The 19,896-nt window shown below is 47.5% G+C and overlaps 1 protein-coding gene across 1 annotated transcript in view; it reads right to left on the bottom strand.

Annotated features, from left to right (window-relative positions):
- The window catches only part of LOC119407144 (transcription factor AP-2-epsilon), a 266,329-nt gene extending 247,563 nt beyond the window's left edge, over positions 1 to 18,766 (bottom strand). Inside the window, exon 1 of the mRNA XM_049419992.1 lies at positions 18,695 to 18,766. Within this exon, the coding sequence (XP_049275949.1) occupies positions 18,695 to 18,730 (36 nt within the window). The 5' untranslated portion in view covers positions 18,731 to 18,766. The remainder of the gene's footprint in view (positions 1 to 18,694) is intronic.
- Between the last annotated feature and the right edge of the window lie 1,130 nt (positions 18,767 to 19,896).

Raw genomic sequence — 19,896 nt, 5'->3', positions numbered from 1 at the left:
AAAGGAGGTAAAAGTGAATAGAAACATAAAGCAGGAGACTTCGGGAAAGGGAAACGTCCGCCTACCGAGGCGTCAGCGGAATCGACATACATCAGCGCTGACAACCGAAACTATGAACAGTTCGCCCGAGGACCGTCCGGACAAGCGACCGAGGCGACGTGACAGACAGACGGACGGCCCGACCCTGAAGACAGTAAAATAAGCGCAGAAAAGACGACGACGTCAAAGCGGTCGCCGCCGAGAAATTGCGCGCATCCGACCAATTGAATTCCTGAGTGAAGCCAGCAGCCCGCTGGCGCGGACACGTACAAAAAAAAAGAGAAAAAAACAACAACATCGAATCTCTTGCACTCCGCGACAACTCTTCGGCCCGCTGCAACGCGGCGGACAATACCATATCTTTTTCGATTTCTTTTCATGGACGGGCAGACGTATACGAGCAGACGACGTACTGAGGAAGTGAAAAGAAAATCGTACATATTTCGACGGCAGAACCGGTGCGTTGTTTTCGAAACCAAAACTGTCCCTCCCCACAGTTGTCATGTTCCTTCTTTCTTTATTTTTTGTTGCATTTCAATCTTGCTCATCGTCACGATCGAGAAGGGTGAGACAGAAAAGCGGCAGAGACGATCCGGCATAAAAGGGAGCTACAACAGCCGCAGCGCGCGCGCGCGCGCCATGAAGAAAAGAAACCGTTACCGCCACAGCCCGCCGCGCTGCCCCGCCTCCTTTCGCAATTCTCCTCTCCACATTTAAAACGGCCTTCGCGGGATCCCATTGGCCGGCGCTTGTCGCGCATAATAGGACGCCCGTGACGTCACGGACACGGAAGCCAATCGATGAGGCGCTACTCGCCCTCGGGGCCTAGGCATTCTCTCGTTCTTGCGTTTTTGTTCCGGCGCTTCGCTGGAGGGAAGGCAGGCCTCGGGGCGTCGTCCGTTTTTTCTTTTCTTACGCTCGCTGCCTGTCGCGCCCGCTACGGTGGCGCTTTGTTCGCGTCCCGCGTCGCGACACGTGTCGCCGTCTGGTGGCGGTCGGTGTAAGTGTCGGCGGGCGAAATAGGGCAGGCTGGAGGTTGAAGCGGGGCAGCAGAGAGGGGACGTTGAACCGTGCTAGACACTCGGAACGGACGCGCTCATTTATGCAGTCTGTAAACTACTCAACGCAGTGCGATGGAATACCAGAAATATTCGCCCATTGGAAAATCTCGATCCTTCAGGAGCTATGAATTTCAATGTTGGCGGAAGTTTAACTGGTCAGAGGCGGATCTAAGCAAGACACGTTTAGAATAATGGCGGGAAAAAAGAAATGTAGGGAAGAGATGGATGAAACTGGAGTTGCTACTGCCTTCGATAATAGCACATCACAGAAACACGTGCTTGTATCAAGAAAAAAAAAAAAAAAACGAAATACACATAGAGGTAAGATGCTGGCATGCGATAGGTGATACAACAGCTGATGGTAAAAAGCAGGCTATATATCGTTTTTTTACGACTACAGCCTACACAATGAAAAGAAGTGGAACCAAGCCAGTTTTTGCCAGCTGTGGATCTTAGTCGCACGGTCTGCTGCCAAGTATAGACAAAATTTATACTCCGGAACCACTAATGTACATCCCAGCGTTGTCGCAATAGTGTACAGGCACAAAGCACGTCTCTGTCTCGTTGATGACTTGTGTACACCTTTTCTCTGTAAAGGAGAGAGTTCACTGCTTGGCCCATACTGACTGGACCAATAAAAGACGGAGCATGAACTTTCAAAAGCAATGTTATGGCACATCCGCGTACACATTAAAAATGGTCTGGATCGGCACTGCGAGGTTAAAGGGGCACTTAAGGGACACGGGAAGCTGAGCAGGAATGAATGATGGGCCTCCCGGTAATGCGTTTACATCTTGATCGGTGCAAAAAGATCCCTTATTACCGGAAACCTTCGTAACCGAAGACCTAAAAATTGACCACCCAAGCGCTCCGTACATATTGTTAACCATGCGAAGCTCAAACATGCGGCCCTGGTGTTTATCACGAGCTGGCATCTATCCAAGTGTCTTCTGTTGTAGCTTTTGATTTATCTATCACCACATTTAAGAGATGCGTGCCTCAACCTTTGCATTTGGTGGCATTAGCTTAAAGGATGTAGTAAGAAAACAAAGGATTTTATGGGTGGCGATTCACGCTGCGGCGGGCATCATCCCTACCTAGCGATATATATATATATATATATATATATATATATATATATATATATATATATATATATATATATATATATATATATATATATATATATATCGCTGTTCAAAAAAAGAAAAAAAGGTTACAAAGACACATCCAAAGACCAAAATCTCTCTTCCTCAATTTCTCTCGCCCAAGATTCAGCCTTGAAGCAGTGTCACCACAGATGTCATTGTTATCAGCGCCGAATCAGAGGGCGCCATCAAATGTCACAGTGCGCGTAAGCATCCGCTGGGTGCGCACTGCTTCCGTGTCCCCCGCGATGGATGTCGTTGACGCTGAACAAGCTTGCAACGAAGACCTCGCCAAGGAAGCAGCATTGCATTTCAACGGCTTAAGTCAAACGGAGCGTGAAATATAGATCTTCCGTGGTTTTAACGGTCGGCCGCGCGTACACGGACAGCAAAGCCTCGTTTTGAGCGACGGAAGGCGATCGAGCCAGGCGTCCGGTTGCCGAATGGTGTTTATGCACAGGCGTGTTCTATTTTGCGTCTTTATTAACCGCGATCAGTCGCGGTCGGGCTGCATTTGTGACACGACATGGCAAGAACTTTATAGAGGTCCTGAATAGCTCACGCCTGTGGGGACTCGGGATGAGCCGATGGCTTCACCCATGACGGGACTGGCAGGCCCACCGCAACATCTTGGGCCTTCTGGACGGCCTGGAGTTGTTGCAAATGTCCTGAACTCTTGAGGCTGGATTCCCAGGAGTCCCTTGGTTTGAAGTGAAGAGGCTTCTAAGGCTATAGGTACAGCCAGGGCATGTGTTCAGAATTAAAACATTCGAATCCGCAATTGCGGCATTCCTGTGAGTTTTGCTGATCTGTTAAGTGTATTAAGCGAGGAGCAGGGTATGATCTAGTCTGTAGCATTCAAAGCGTATAGAGAGAGGCCATGGGCCATGCTAAGCTTGGGATGAGGCAGGGGAAGGTTCTGCGGCAAAGCTTATAATTAGTGGTAATCTCGTGATATGTATGGAGCGGATCTTTTTCTATAGATCTATGCGAAATGACGAAAAACATAAGTATAGGTGCTCTTTCTAGGTTCCCCAAACTTGAAGAGGCCCCTATCCTTCAGTTTTTCCCCATTTTCCAGCTTATCAAAACTCTGTTCGCTGTAAGAATGGCCCGATTGTGATCGAGATGAACATGTGCACGTTCTTATTTTGGCTGGTCTTCAAAGGGAGTGAAATCATTTCTGATACTCTAACGTCTATGGCTTCTGGTCTTTTTTTTTTGTTTTATTTGCTCAAAAGGGCTTCACTGGGCTTGCACATTTCGACTAGAAGAAACAAGAGTTTAAGTAAAAACGTGCACATCTCCCCTCCGCCCTCTCTCTAAGGGAACCGAAGAGGGGTTTAGACGAAAGAAAGACAAAAAAGGAATGACTCAACATGGGGCTGAAAACGCCGACCGCTGCGTGACTTGGGTTTGACATTGCTGCTTCGGGAAAGGTGGGGAGGGGAGGGGGAAACGGGAAACAGCAACGGTCACGTTTAAGAAGTGAGCTTCGCAGATGTTCTTGAGTGCAAGGAACACAGCTGAGGAGAAGAGCTCGGTCCGGATAACGAGCATCGAATATATACGGCCTATCCCTAATTTCGAGTAACTCGATTTGGACTGGCCAAGACCCTTGCATACAACATAGGCGAGGGGATTTTTCCTTCGAAAGTTGCATGGTGTGCCCGAACCGTGCCCTGTGGGACAGTTCGGGAACGCCAAGTTCCCGAGAATAAGTATTCTGAAGTCTGCAAAAAAAAGGGGAAAATGAGAATAAGCATATATATATATATACACGCGCGCAAATGAAGGAAAGGCCGGGAGCTTAACCGGAACTGAGGCATCTGGTTTGCTACTTTACACTAGGCGGAAGGGAGAAGAAAATTCCGAATACTTAATAAATTCACGAACACAGCATACAACATAGTGACAAACGTTTAGTGACACGTAGTTGTTTCTTTCAACGACCAATTCGTTGCGATAGCAATTATATGGACACACTGTTTCCGCCGTCGCCGTTATCTTCCGTATAAGGTCCAAATCCACAACGCCTCCCAGCGCATCGCATGTTTCCACGAAGACCTTCACTTACTGAGAAGATATGTATTGATTTTTTTATGGAGTAGTAAGCGGTCAGTGTTTACATAATGAATAGGCAGTCGTTTTTTCTTTTTTTTTTTTTTAAGAGTGAGCTCAACTTAGTGACCGACTAATACAAGGCGACGTAGGGCCAGTCCGCTTGCCGAAACGTCCAGCGACATCATCTCTTCGACAGTTTCTCGTGGTCGCAATTATTAGGTGGCTGCAACGCTCATCAGTTGATATCAGGCCCGTAGTCAGGAATTTATTCCCCGGGGGAAGGGGGGGGGGGGGGCACTTGCTCGAGGCTTGGACTATGCGAGGAAAGCACATATTTTTCATTAGTTGTTACACCACACCCATCAAAATTTCGGCGCGGATTGGGGGGGGGGGGGGGCGCTGCAGGAGAGAATGGTGACACAACTTGCAATGCAAATTTATAAATAAGTCACCACTGGCTATGATCGTCCGCAACATTTTCAACATAGTATTCTAGTAAAACACCACTTACATGCTTCCAGTTGCGCGTTCGCAATTGTCCTTTCTTAGCCCTGTTTCAAAGGAGACGCCACCAAAGAACAACATCGCAAGCATCAATCCGCGCTCGCATGCCTCTTTGCCTCGAGAAACAACATCGATCGAGAATTGGCACAGCCAATGCCAACGCAAGCGCACGTACCGAATAAAACGCAACGTTAGACACCGCATAAACAAGCGCGCTAACGGCATTACAAGTGGGCAAGAGTGGGACGGCTGGGGGAGGGCGAGGTATACGTAATAAACTCATTCACGTGTGCGCAATGTTTCGCGCCTCGCTGCGCGCGCCGGAATTTTGTGCTTCGCCACAGTGCAGCTGGCCATGAAAATAGCGGCGGCTCCCAGCAGCAGGGAGCAGCTAGCCAGCAGCAGAGAGCAGAAATGTATTGCGGCGAAGCATTCTATCTCTTTTCGTCCGTGCGGGAAAGCCCAACCGAGGGCGCGCAAAGGAGTTATATTGGATCGCTGCTCGGCGGTGCGGACGCGATGCTTTTATGAGCCGCTCGCCGTTTTCGGTCCGCCGACGTGGTGGTTCGCGCTTATTAAAAACGAGGAGAAACAATTTTTTTTCTCTTTCTTTTTTTCAGTCGTCGCCAGATGAGAACGCGTTGACGGCACTGCGATGTTTCCACTGCGAAGCCGAGAAGCGTGTATGTCCATGATTTTTGAACGCTTGAAAGTTACGTTAAAGTTTATCTCTGGCTTGTATCCCTCCTCCCTTAGTCAAAATAATATTTCAGTAAACGCGATTCGCATGACCACGCATAGAGACGAACAACCATGGCTCATGTAAGACCCACAACCACGTCAAAAAATAAAATCTCGCAGGGTCTCCTGTGCATTCGCCTAAGACAACTCGATGGCGGAAACCTTCTTCTCAGTCGTATTTTAGCTAGGGTGCCTTCATGCGCACTTTTGGCGTACGCATCGACGCACACTAGATGTATTGAACCAGCCCCCGACCCCCTTGGAAAGCTTTCTGCACCTAGGTGCTTTTGCACTGCCTCCGTGATGGGCCCACCTTTGAACAAGCGACGGTGTCCTGTGATGACGTCATCGTGTGACGGCACATTACGTTATGTCATGATGACGTCACGAACTTTGGCAATCTGTGACGTCATAAGGTGACGTCATTGCGTCATGATTATTAATATTTTTTTTTTCTTTTGCATCACTCGTGCTGGCGCCGCCGACGGTCAATTTTCGCGTTTCATGAGGGATCTAAGGCTTTCACCTTAATAAGGCGAGCTTGAGGAACTTGTGTCGAATGGATCTCACTGGCATTTATCAGTGGCGTATCCAGGGCGTATTCCGGGGTGCTCAAAACCCCCTAGAAAGTTTTAGATTTTGTATGCGCGTACATACGCACGCACGCACACACGCACGAACATACATAAAGGGAAAGGTCTGACCCCTCCCCCCCCCCCCTCACAAAAAATTAGCGCAGCTTGCGCAATGTCGAGCAAGGATGGTCTCAGCAGAGCCGTTTCACTGGCGGTGCACAAATCGGCGCACGTGTTTGGGAGCGAAGCAGAAGAGGAAGAAGATGGCGCGTGCCGGTTCATGATGTTGACAATTTTCTAGCTATACGACACAAGGCCAACCTCGACCTTAACAGCTCTGCTGTAAAAAAGTTTCTGGTTACACCTCTGCATCACTAGAGGACCATACATGAGCAAACACGGTATACGCAGAGACAAAGACCGAAACATCTTTTAGCAAAACCAAACATCTGTCAAACCCCGCGTGGCCACTTTTGGCTGTATGACGTAAATGCTCAAATACCCGACGTATATATATATATATATATATATATATATATATATATATATATATATATAATTGTGGTAGCACGTGTAACGCATATATACATGCACCCTCTCCCACCATTGCGGATCCCACATAAATCAAACGAAACGAACACGTCGGGTTATGCGACTGGATTGGCGTGACAAATTGCACGCGCCCGCGACATCTGACCCATTCGATGCGGGCAACCGTGTCGCGCGTCACTTGTGGCGGTGGAACCATCACGCTCCTTTAACGCCTCGAGGCGTCGCTAGCGCCCGCAGCGCCCCTAGAATCGGACAGTTCTCCTGCGGGTTGAGGCGGCAAATTGAGCGTGACTCCCTATTTTTAGAGGCCGTGCACCCGCACCCACTCAATCAGTCACCCAGGGGAAGTGCTTACTCAACCGCCGAGACATTAGTACCCTTGCACTGTCGAGATATAGTCCTATATACATATATTCGAGGCTGTGGATTCTGACGGAGGTGTACATGCTGTAACAAGTAATGAAGAAGCAATCGTGCAGCGCGTGCCTCCGGAAACATTATCGATTCAAATTCGGCACTCGGAAATCCCATGAGCACATATTGTGCTGCGGACAGGGCTGGCTTGTATACGTCAGTAGGACGGAATCAAATCGCTCTCCAGAGAGGACTGTCTTGAGACAACGCCGTGTGTGTTGTTATTAAGGCGAAAACGTTATAAGCGTCATCAAACAGAAAACTCATCGTCGGCGTCCCGTGTCGGAGGCGTAAACACGAGTGGTGCAAAAAATCATCATCGTCACGTGATGACGTCATCATGATGTCACAGATCGTCAAAGTTTGTAACGTCATCACAAGACATACTCCGCTTGGTCAAAGGTGGGCCGATCACGGAGGCAGTGCAAAACCAGGTCAGCTGTAGAAACCTTGCAACGCCTCCGATCCTTGAGCCAGTGTAAAAAAACGTTAGGTGCAGAAAGCTATCGGAGGGTGGCAGCGGATGATCAATTCGATACAAGGTCGGAGTAGAAAAAGTAGATGGCTTTCGCTTTCCAGTCGTCTTAGTCAAATGCATAAGGGAACCTGTGAGTTTTTCGAAATGTCTTGCCTGAAGAGTTGTCTGTGCCGTTCTCACCTCAACTGTATATATACATAACAATGTGATGGGGCGCAAACACCATTTCCAGGGCTTAATGTAAGGCGTTTATTGGGAGATTGGGGGGAGGGGGGAGGGGGGCGGTTGAGTAGCCTCGCCGGGTAACAGTGATAAAATGCAAACCTGGGGATATCCTGCGGCTGACGTAATCTAAACTATAGGCTGGTCCCAGAAATTGCGTAGTCATAACTAGATCGGTTACGAAGACGGTGTAATAAATCTATACAGCCCGATCTCGGAGGCAGCGTGTAATAGTGCACTAAGCCGATTTTAATGGCTGCTGTGTCGTCGTCGTCCTTGGTGCTGGTAGTAATGATGGCGATAACGATGATTACGGAGCTTCCTAATTTCTACGCAGCGTAGTGAAGAGTCATCGTGCTTTCGCCCAAGCGCATGACGTCACGCGACTCACGGGGCTGGCCCTCGGTGGCAGCGAAATTCGTCCTCTCGAAAGCTCACCCTACCGTGCCGTGGCGAAGGACCGGAACGTCACCGAACTATGCGTTTCAGAACGAACCGATTCACTCTCTGTCGAGAACCCTCTCTCTATATTTTTCAGTCAGCCGCTTTTGCAGTTTAAGTTCGTAAATGAGTCAGCTCATTTTAAATGGGCAGCGCACGTGAAACCTTACGTGTAGAACGATAGGCAATTGAGAGCAAGTTGACAAGGATGCACAAGGGAAAAATTATTTCTTGAAGACAAAAAAAAATTGTGACGCAAAACAACACAAGGATAGACAAGGAACACGCGACTGGCGCTATCTAATGTCCTTGTGTTGTCTTGCGCTACGTATTTTTTTCTTGAAGAATTCATGAACCAACTAGCCAAAGAAAACGTTTTGCTAAGAAAAATTATTCTTTAAAACGTTTCCATTCCGTTGTGTCTACGTCAGTAGGCCTATGCTTTTTAGATGCGAAGCATCTTATGGCGGAGGTCAAACCGGTGGTGGTGATGGTGCTGGTGTGCGGCGTGACCACCCTTACTGCGCATGCGCAAGCCCTCTCCACCCCCTCACCCTCTCCACTCCCCTTCTCCACTCCGATCTTCCCTCCCCTCTCCGCTTCCTCTCTCTCCCCCTCCCCACTTCCCCTCTGAAACGCGGGCTCGACCTGCCGAAACGCTGCTTCGCATCGCCTCATAGTCCCCTTCAGCGGGAGATGGTGTGATTTTTTTAGGTGCTCCCTGCCTTTCCTCTTCGTTTCTCTCTCTCTCTATTTTATGTGCACTACATATAAATTAAAGCAGAGTCCCGCACTACTAATGCAGAGTCCCGTTCCTCGTGATCATGCCGTGGTTTTCGTACTCGTAATTTAGCGTAAGTATTTTTGCTCAAGAACGCTCCGCACAATTCATAGTGAAATTTTTTCCTTGGAGAAGAAAGAAGGAGTTTAACCTCCCTCCCCCCCCCCCTCCCGTGTATTGTCTACGCCAACGAACTATAGGTAGAATGCTGATATTAGTGATGAGTTCACAATGGTGAAGGGAATAAACTGAACGGACCAAGGTTTTCACATCTTAGCCTGATTCCGTACCACCTGTCCTTAAAGATGCCAAATATCCGTCGCTGCCACTATTGCAGGTCACGTGGTACTGAATGGGTATAATAATATAGAGACATCTTTCCAAGTCTCCGTGGCCGCTTGAAGCAAGCACCGACGAGCATAAGACGGCAAATAAATGTGGAGCTCACTCAGACTCACTCACAAAACATATCCTCAGGACTCACTCGGACTCAGACTCACCAAACGTTTCCTCAACCGGACTCACCCGGACTCAGACTCACCAAAATATAATTCACTCGGACTCACTCAGACTCAGACTCACGTCTCGATCTGAGTTTGAGTGAGTCTGAGTGAGTCAACTCATGAGTGAGTTTGCCGACCAATGCCGACGAGCCACGCATTTAAAGCTCACGTCAGCGGGATGTACAACATAACAGAACACAGGCGAAAGAGCGGGACAGTTCAACGTGGAGCACAGAAAAAAAAAAGACGAAAAGAAGTAGTTGGGGGTTGACTACAGCGGGTCGGAGCTGAAGTATAGGTGAATTGGAGCGGTGGGGGAGATGCCTGACAGGGGCACTTTTGTTCGCGAGCTGAAGAGGGGGGAGGGGGGGGGAGGGCGACATCTCTTCAGTTAACGCGACTGCTTGCGCGCACACGAAAAACTCGCCGCGCGCGGGAAGCACGAATAACGCAGCGGGGTTTGGTAAAGACCGGGAATTGCCCCTGAGAGCATGCATGGGACGCTTCCCCGGGGACAGAGTCACGCACCGCACCACTGTGCGTGCTTCGAAACTATCCGAGGCTCGCAGTTTCACACCGGAGGGAAAAATACAGAGAGGCCCGCCCGAACGCGCAAAGAAATGATAGTGACGTGAAGATATATATATATATATATATATATATATATATATATATATATATATATATATATATATATACGTGTGTGTGAGAACTTTCTTGGTGAAGGTTCGATTCGAATCCCATCGCTGCCACCACATACGCATTTATGTACGTATGCATGTATGTGCAGTCGCGCTCAATATTAGTTGCAACACGGTGGTCTTGCTTGAAGGGGGCCCCAAGCCTGAACGGTGACACGAGCAAACGTTATAGTAGTTTAGCGAATACCAGTAACAGGAACACAGTGTACTTCATTAATTTTTGCTATGTCGACGTCCTTTTGCAGTGTTGGCGCGACTTTGAGCACGGACAAAATTATGCAACTCATGTTGGGCGTTGCTGTACCTATGTATGTATGCATGTATGTATGTATGTATGTATGTATGTATGTATGTATGTATGTATGTATGTATGTATGTATGTATGTATGTATGTATGTATGTATGTATGTATGTATGTATGTATGTATGTATGTATGTATGTATGTGTGTATGTGTGTATGTATGTATGTATGTATGTATGTATGTATGTATGTATGTATGTATGTATGTATGTGCGGAAAAGAAATGAAAATATGAAAATCAGGTTGTTCACTATGTGTGAACGAGAGTTACAGGAACAAATCGCGGTCAATGAGTCGCGACACTGCGTTACGACATCGCCTGTGTCCAGTTGTGGAGCACCAAGGTTTCGCTCCACTGGAGAGTGTGCACGCACGCGATACATCGGGACGACCCTTGGTCTGTATGCTCGCCTCGCGAAGCAAGCGCAAAGGTTTAGATTTCAGTCTGTCGGTTAACAGGTTACCGTTGTGACAGACCACGCGTCGAGCGAAATGGGTGTTGTAGTTTAGAACTGGCCGCCGGATCACGAGATAAGAGCCTGAGGGTGTGTGCTCAAGTAAAATCGAGGGTCGTGAGACTTTTTTTTTTAGGCTTTCTCAGGTTATTTCGCTGCACATACATAGCGAAGAAATGTACGAATGAATGAATGAATGATGAAAAAAATAGAAAGAAATAACGAACAAATGAGTGAGTGAGTGAGTGAGTGAGTGAGTGAGTGAGTGAGTGAGTGAGTGAGTGAGTGAGTGAGTGAGTGAGTGAGTGAGTGAGTGAGTGAGTGAGTGAGTGAGTGAGTGAGTGAGTGAGGCAAGGATAAAGAAAGACAGCGAGCGAGCGAATGACCAAGTGATCTGTGTAATCGAGAGAACGTCGTCGGTGCTCTTACAGGCTTCACGAATAAGTTCAGACACAACGTGTCTCAGTGATAGTGTTGCTCAATGCTTGTCTATCACGTTATCTTGGCTGTTGCTTGAGCGTGGTGGCCTTAGGAAAAAAGTGTAGGCGATCTTAATCTTTAGCTAAGGTGTCTAGTAGTGGTGCTCTCACGTCGGCCTTCGTGTTCTCTGGTGTATCCCGTAGGTTAACCTTGTGTTTCGTCGCGCAGCCGAAGCGGATCTCGGAGGCCACGCAGAAGGAAGCGCGTGATTGAGGTCTGCTCCGCCAGGTGTCAGAGCGATCGCGGCTGCTCACAAGGAAACAGCCTGCTTTTTCAATGAAATCGTTCGAATAATTTAATAATTATCCCGACAGTTAATTGGGCCTTTAGTAAATTTATGTTTCGATATCACATATATCCTATACAACTCTTTATCCTGAACCGTCGATTTCCCACCAGTTTTATTTTTTGGAAAACTTTCTGAATATTCAGAGAACCGGAAGCAAGTTCTCGACCGGAAGTGCTCGGAAGAGAAACAAGAGTTTTACTAGTCGTGCCACTAATGATGCAAATATGCTGACGCTATAACGGAAAAACGCTGGCAGTTAAGCACCATTTGTAACAACATCCAAACCGGCTGAGAACTACGGTAAGTTGAGCTAGCTGGTAAGTATTCACCATAAAAGACGATGTTGTGTTGTCCCCTTCTATTTTCCCGCGTCCGTGTCTGCACGGCCACCCGATTTCATGACGACATGTCCACACCGCGGGTTACACGTTCACGGAGATTATGCGACTTATGTGGACACAAAGGCAACTGATACGCCGGAAAACGTTTGCGAGCCACCGACTGCAAACAGTTGGACAGGACAGGGACGGTTGCGGTTTACGAATGGACGAATAACGGATGGTACGTACGCGTACGTAAAAGTGAAAAAGAAATAAGCTGTCTGTCAAGAGGGAACGAGGCGGAGAACCGATGCAGATGTCAAAAGCACAAACGGTTCCGAAACGGCGGGGATTAAAAGAGGGAGATTAGGGATTACGCGGACGCACCACAAATGATTCGCAAAAGGATTAAGTGGACCGGCCGTCGGGTCGGTTAAGACCCCGTACATATTAAAGTGGTCCCGACCACAAGTCGCCACGCGCAGCACACGGGCCTCCGAATAGTGAGCATCAAGAGAGATGTGCTAGAAACAAACCACACGGGAAAGAAGGGAGAGATCATCGAAAGAACGAAAAAAAGAAAATAGACAGAAGCAGGGAACCTCTCACAGGAAACCACAGATCGGCAAACGGAGATCATCCGTCGGCGACAACAATCGGATGTTAAATTGAAGTCCCTCGTCTACTGGGCCCAACAAAAGCAGCGTGGGATAAATAAATCGTCCCCGGGTCTCCGGATGATCCCCCTTTCGCGGTCGGCGCGCGCGTTGCCCATACATCCAGATGCCTTTCCTGCCTCTCGGTAACTGCATTACGGCCGTCTCTGTAGATCTGTATACTCTTTTGTGTTCCGTGCGTGCAACGATCGACCGTGTGTCAAATGAGTGAAGTTCTAAATAAGTGGAATCGACGGGCTCGTCTAAATACACGGTTTCGATAATTATGACCTGTTTGTTCGAAAATTTATATATATATATATATATATATATATATATATATATATATAGATAGCACTTCCGATTTATTTCAGTTGTCCTTCTTCAGCTTCAACCTAACTGCAACAGCATTCGTCATCAATCATTCATTCAATACTGGAGACAATGTTCTTCCTGAGACTATATATTTCATTGTTTTCTACATCGTGTACAATGTCAAAGATACCTTCTCACCAAATTCAAACTATCTTTACGGTAGAGGCCTTCCTTCGCTAAGCAATTTTTTACACAGCCCAGTGAGGTAGTGTTAGTTTAATGATGATGATAGTCAGTGTTGGCAAATGTCGGCTAATTTTCGACGCCCAAGTGCTAAAAGAACTCAAATACTAAAATACAACACTGCCTTCATCCAATCTCCATCGAGTCATTGAGTTGTCCGCCAATTTATTGATTAACTCCTGGAACGACGAAGAGGATGCCTCTGGCACGGTTTCAGTGAGAGCTCCGAAAGGAGCGAGCAGAGATCACGTGACCATTTGGCCCCGCCTAGAGTTACTGTATATGCTACCTTCAGGTAGCATATACAGTAACTCTAGCCCCGCCCAGTGTACAGCACCACCTTGCGGTACCGCCCCGACATAGACATGTCGCTGAGATCAAAGACTTAAGACCAGCATGCTGTCAAGCTGACCGCCGTAACGGTATCAACACACCAACATCGTCCTTGCTGTCACCGCTAGAGGGCATAAGTAACCACGGATGCACTCTCACCTCAGAGCGTTTTGGTTTGACAGAAGTTCAACAAGGAAACCGAAACTGCTTCGGTACTTCAAAGCACGCCATGAAACCTTCTATACGATGTACTGACAGAGGAAAGCAAGAAACGGTGACGAGCATTTCGTGTCTCATTTTCGAAAAACCAAGAGAGTTTGATCAAACGGTCTGTTTGCGTAGGCTCGAGTGCTTCGACAAGTTCACAGATTAAAGAGGTTATAGGATGACCAACATCGGTCAGCTTGCCTTTGGGCCTTTGCCGTGAAATACAGGTGAAAGTTTTCAAAGAACCGTGGCAGGCCGTAGAGTGCTCATATATTTACGTGTGCGTTTCCTTGTGAATGCAAATACGTATTTAAGCAAGTATACAGACTAAACCATGACGCAGTTCCACACGCAGAGCGTGCTGGAAGTGCCCGCAGGGTGCTACATGAAGTTGTGCAACGTGGACGACTCTACGATCGCGGCGACTCAATAAAAATAGCTCGATGTGGACCTATAGGCGAGAGCAGTAGTGTACTTCGGAGGGACGAAAAAATCTTCATTCAAATTATGGACATACAGAAGCAGTCCAAGCAATATCAAGATGAGTGGATGTTTAACGGTTCGTAACGTGCGCTGGATAGCGGTGACATTTAATTTCAAAACGTGCCGAACCAGGCAAGCAGACTCCGTATTGAACATGTCCTTCATTCTAGGCCTTCGCATGAGTAGAATCGTTACTGTAATTTATTTGAGCAGAATCGAATACTCTATCCATAAGAGTATGTACTTAAATGTACACTGGTAAATACACCAGGGTTACAAACTGATTCCCTGGTTGGCCACCAGATGTAACAAGTTACAGATTCAGAAAGGAAAAATAAATAAAGAAAGAAATAACGTATACGTTCCTAAAACAGGTGGCATGTTGTTCCCGATATTGACAACGAAACCTTGAAGAAGTAGAATGCTTTTCCCTTGTAACAACATGTTTTCCAATATATTTGACAAAAGAAGTATAAAAAAGTTAAACGCAACGTAGAAAACATTATAACCTATACGATCAGCAGCACCATGACGAAGCTGGTGCTGAGAAATTATTAAAGTTTGAAAACACTGAGTGTGTACTTTGGCACTGAAGTAAGTTGGACGGTGGATACGATGAGGATGTGTGTGAGCCATGTTTGCATAACAGTAATGGGCTTCAATATTATTCCTAATATGTTTTGACACGACGGAAGTCGTCAAGTATAAAGTTGCGTTGACGACATACGAATATAACGCATATAAACATATGACACGTTAGAAACTGGACTTTCAAAAACAGTCATTTTCAAACGCACTTTCGAAAGTCTAAACTCGACGTCGCTTAGCCTCTCTTTAAAACAACTGTTAGTCCTGTGTCTGCACAGTTTAAATACGTGTGCTGATAACGCCAAACGAAATCTGCGCTGTTCGTGTTCTGGTTCCGAAACAATACAACAGCGTGGAAAAGGCGACGATCAAGGCGAAAAATGCTCTAGAATGTCCAGTCGTCTCCTCCACCTCAGCTGTCATGTTTTTTTTTTTTTTCGTTTCAAAGAAACACATTAGACATGTTACTAGACATTCGCGGTTGTGGCCACTATCAAGTTTTTAAAAGCCATTTTGTAGTTCCTACCATGTGCATATATTGTGGTGCTTATCCGCTACCCCAAATTCCAAAAAAGAAACTGCACCCTTCGGCGTCATGTGGTCTAACGTGCACCATCGGCTCACAACACTGGGCAACTATACATCACCGGGGTGTGGGAGGGGCTTGCTATAGTTGAATGGAGCTGAGTGCAGCTGTTGGTAGCACGCCACTGTTCTGTTCTGTTTTAACTGGCTTGCTGTGGAGAATTGTCCCAAATAAGTTTAACTGCTTCATAAATAGCCTGTAATTCCGGTGTCGTTGATGAAGATGTGTGTGATAATTTGTACATTCTCTTCTCTTCAAGTCCTGGTATAAAGACCGCAGAGGCTGACGCTTCTGCAGCGCAGGACCCGTCTGTCTTTTACGGCCAGTGTACATGCAACCAAACTATGTAACCGAGCTGTGTAACTGAAGTCAATCATTCGACAAGTGCAACAAGGTTGAGAGCTGGGAGCGTCGTGTCCTTCTTGTCGCCTTTGTCCCCGTCCAAAGAGCGCTACTTCGCCGTACGGTATAATGATTGCTTTCCCAAATTAAGTAAAAGTTCGATGGCAAAAGTTCAGCCGTTATCTGCCAGGATCGAGGGTGTGCTTGGACTTCGTCGAGCGCTGTCCTCCAGGCCTGAACACATGCCACTTCTATGTGCATAGCTGAAGTGTCATTTCATTGTGTGTTCATATGTTTTGTTATGTAGATGATGTGCAAAAGTTAGGTGGCATGCCTTGAGCCTCTTCTCCGCATTTCCATTTGTTCAGAGAAATCTGCTAGTCCCTCAGCAGTCCGTGTACACTATCGTTCCGTGGCTTCCCTCGCTCCCACGCTGATTTGAGTATTATTTGTCCTGTCAGACTTGACTACTACGGTTTTGAATATTTCGACTCCTTATAGCATGGGCATAGCGTGCGCACGAGGGGGGGGGGGGCAGAGAAGAGGGGACTCCCCCCCCCTCCCCCGTAATCATTTGAGGAGGGCGTCAAGTCTGTCCCATACCTTTAGTCAGTGTGATCTGCCCCGTCGTCGTTTAAAAGTGCAAGGCTGGGGCCACGCAGGTTATTGTTTTTTGACGACAACGGCGGCCGAGGACCACTGATGTTGCATTCCAAGAGCTGTTTACATGACCGGGATATGGAGACAAATGCATGTGACGCCATCTCTCCTCGGTGACTGCGGTGGCCTGCAGTAACTGAATGGGAAATAGGCGAAAAAAATCATATCTGACGAAAAAAGGTAGTGATCAAAAACGACTCCCGGTTCTATACAGCAGATACTTATTTCAATATTCTGGTAAGATTACAGTATCGTGCTACAAACCGCGTAGCTTCCCAGAGTGTTTAATATTTAACAATGGGGCCCCATGTGTTTCTAATGGGCGGTGTTCAATTTTACTCAGGGAAGCCACACGCTTCGAGTGCGATACTGCAGTTTTACGAAAACGTTCCTGTAGGTCTCTACTGTATAGAATCCCGAGTCGTTTTTGATAGCTTGCTTTTTTCAAGAGATATGATCTTTTTTCGCCCATTTCCAATTCAGTTATGGCAGGACGCCGTTGTTATCGCCAAGAGATGGCGCCACGCACAAATGTCCCCCAAATCCTGGGAATGCGCCCCATTTTTACCCCCGGAAAGCCGAGAATCAAAGGCAGGCCGTAGTGGGCAGCACGTCATCGCTTCATTTTTTCATTTCTGCATCCACAGAAAGTCTGTTTTGTGGGGCGCTGCGGTAAGATTTCTCCCCCCCCCCCCCCCGGCCCCTATAATGGGGAACCCTGCGCAAGCCTACGACCATGGGTACGAAACGGGAGTGCGTGATGGTCACTGGTTGACTACTGCGTTTTCTTTTTCTCTGAGGCTATTCACAGCTGACAACTCTCGAACAAAGAATGATGAATCGCAGTGTTTCGAACACATGGCGTGTGAGTGACCGTGGGTTTAGTCATCCCCCCAAAAGACAATGCAGTTGCATGTTCTCACTGCTCTGAATCAACTCTTGTTGCTACACCAAAATCTCCCCGCCCGCGCCCTCGTCTTCTAGTCTTCGTTTCCAAGTGCGAACGCAATGAAAACTCAAGCACGAACCAAATCAGCGAGACACGTTCTTTTCTAACGACAATTCGAACGACCTGCTGGATGTCAATGTGCAAAGCGGCACTTCACAAGGCGGTTTGGGAGACCGATAGCCATTCGATTGCAGCGATCGCGCGTTTCTTTGCACGTCAACCAGATGGCACGGCTATCGGCATTGTCCCCGCTCGGTCGAAGACGTTGCTTCTCGGGTACAGCACAGAGTGCTGCGTATACTGCAGTCCTCGTCATGAATGAAACTTAACTCGTTTTCAACGACAAATGGCATAGTGAGGGTCCTTCTTGCATCGTGTTATCAGTAGCATATACGTCAAGATATGCCGGCGACACATTAAGTATAACCCAAATAACGTTTACTCTTGAGATCGGCTTCGATTGCTAACAAGACCGCTTGTGACATTCGAAGCAGGGAAAAAAGGGGGGGGGGGGGGGGATTGCTTGCGCATTATAATATTTTCGCGTAGGTCGGCGAACTCTTTTCTGAGTCGACTTATTGAGACTCATACCAACCAGTCATGACTGCAGTGGCGATTCCGCCTAAGTAACAGTTCGGTGAGCGTCAGTTGAAACAGGGCCTGGCTGAGCAGTGTATTGGTGATTATGGGTCCTCGTGGGCCGGAGCAGAATGTTGGACGGTCTGAATATACGTAAGCCGGACTGAATATAGAACGCTATATATAGTGTGTGTGAGCTCAAGCGAGCCCTCAGCAGTAATATATTTGGCGAAGGAGTCTACGCAATTTCCTTTCATCTTGCCGACCCATATGTACTGTGAAAAGGTCAACTCGGGGCTCGCTATTGGAAATTTGCCTGATGGTGGGCATGATGGGACCCACCATCCATTCATGATGGTGGATTGTGGAACAGGTAGTGATGGGTGGACGTAGGGTGATGGGCAGACGTTGGGTGGATATTGGGTAGATGATGGGTAGGTATTGGGTAATGGGCAGATGATGGGGGGATATTGGGTAATGGCCAGATGATGGGTAATACTGATTGAAGGGCAGACGATGAGTAAATATTGGGTATGGGCAGATTATGGACAAATTATTCGCCTTTTTATCGTTGGGTCGGACGTCGCTTTGTTCGTTATCGCCGGGATCGCTAGCACGGAGCCACGCTTTCTAAACAAGGATAGGAAGGCTACAGAATACAGAATTCGGAGTGATCGACTTACCTGCCAGGAGCATGAATCCAGGGCGAGGAAGGACATCTCGGCAGGATATGGCCCTTCGCGACTCGTCAAGTAGTTTTTTTTTTTTTCCCGCACTGCACGGATGTTCTGTCACAGTACACACAGCAGCGTCGGCGGTGACGGGCTTCACAACCGAGCACGACGCGGTGATGATCGCGAAAAACTGTCACCTCATGCTGTTCCACACCTCAGCGCACAGCTGGAGGAGGCTTCAAGAGTATATACGGGAACACACAAGCGGCGATTGTCAAGTTCCGCAGTCACAGTTCGTGTCCCTGGCCATTATAACATAATCGCGACCTCTGTGCACAGTCCTTTAATTCGAATGCTCATGCGGAACAACTTAACTGATTACTACTTCGAATCCTTCACGTTACCGCTACGATGATATTGTTTCTCCAGGTATAAGCAACAATGCATCGTATAACATTATCGCTGGCATGGGCTTTGTTCTGGGCTGCAAACTGTTAGCGTTCTGGCGTTTTCTGTTATGCGATTCAATTTTGCTTGGGGACTGCGCATGCGCAGTTCGTACCGGGACTTATATGGCCACGGACAGTGGATGCCTTGAAGAAGCTTCAGGGCGGATTACCGTGCGCAAGTTTTCTCTCCAGCAGTCTGTCCAAGCCAGGTATTACGAAAGCCAGAAAATTTCAGTGGTCTTACCTGCTACACAAGACTTCCAGAAATTCGGGAAAGGAAGACGTAGCAGTGAAACATTTGCAAGGATATATCTTTGGAAATTATAACTTTAGCTCCATCCTGAAATGAAAATTTGCCTAGGTTCAACCATGCCAGGCTCTCAGAAGCATATGTACCAAAATAATATGGTACGCAGGTGTTCAGCCTTCCTAACCGCAGGCTCAGACAGTTCTATCAGCCATCTTTACAATGAGATCCGTTAGCCGACACGCTCACAGTACTAAAAAACTTGGTTCCCTGATGAGCTTCGCAAAGTGATTTGAATTCGACCGGATCTAAGAACAAGGACACGGCATCATCGAGACGTTACGCGCCACTCGACTTGTCCGTTGCTTGCCAGAATGGGATAAACGATGACCGCTAAACACGCCTCCAAGACGTTTCACTTCAGGCCGTGAACTTGTCGCTTTAACCCTTCGGGCACTCGCCCAGGACTCTGCGGTCTGACGTCGTCACGTCGTCCAGTCACTCCCATCGCGTCG

The sequence above is a fragment of the Rhipicephalus sanguineus genome, chromosome 10, assembly GCF_013339695.2.
Source record: "Rhipicephalus sanguineus isolate Rsan-2018 chromosome 10, BIME_Rsan_1.4, whole genome shotgun sequence".
NCBI lineage: Eukaryota > Metazoa > Arthropoda > Arachnida > Ixodida > Ixodidae > Rhipicephalus > Rhipicephalus sanguineus.
The sequence above is the reverse complement of the archived record's forward strand: the minus strand, read 5'-3'. Positions and strand labels throughout refer to the sequence as shown.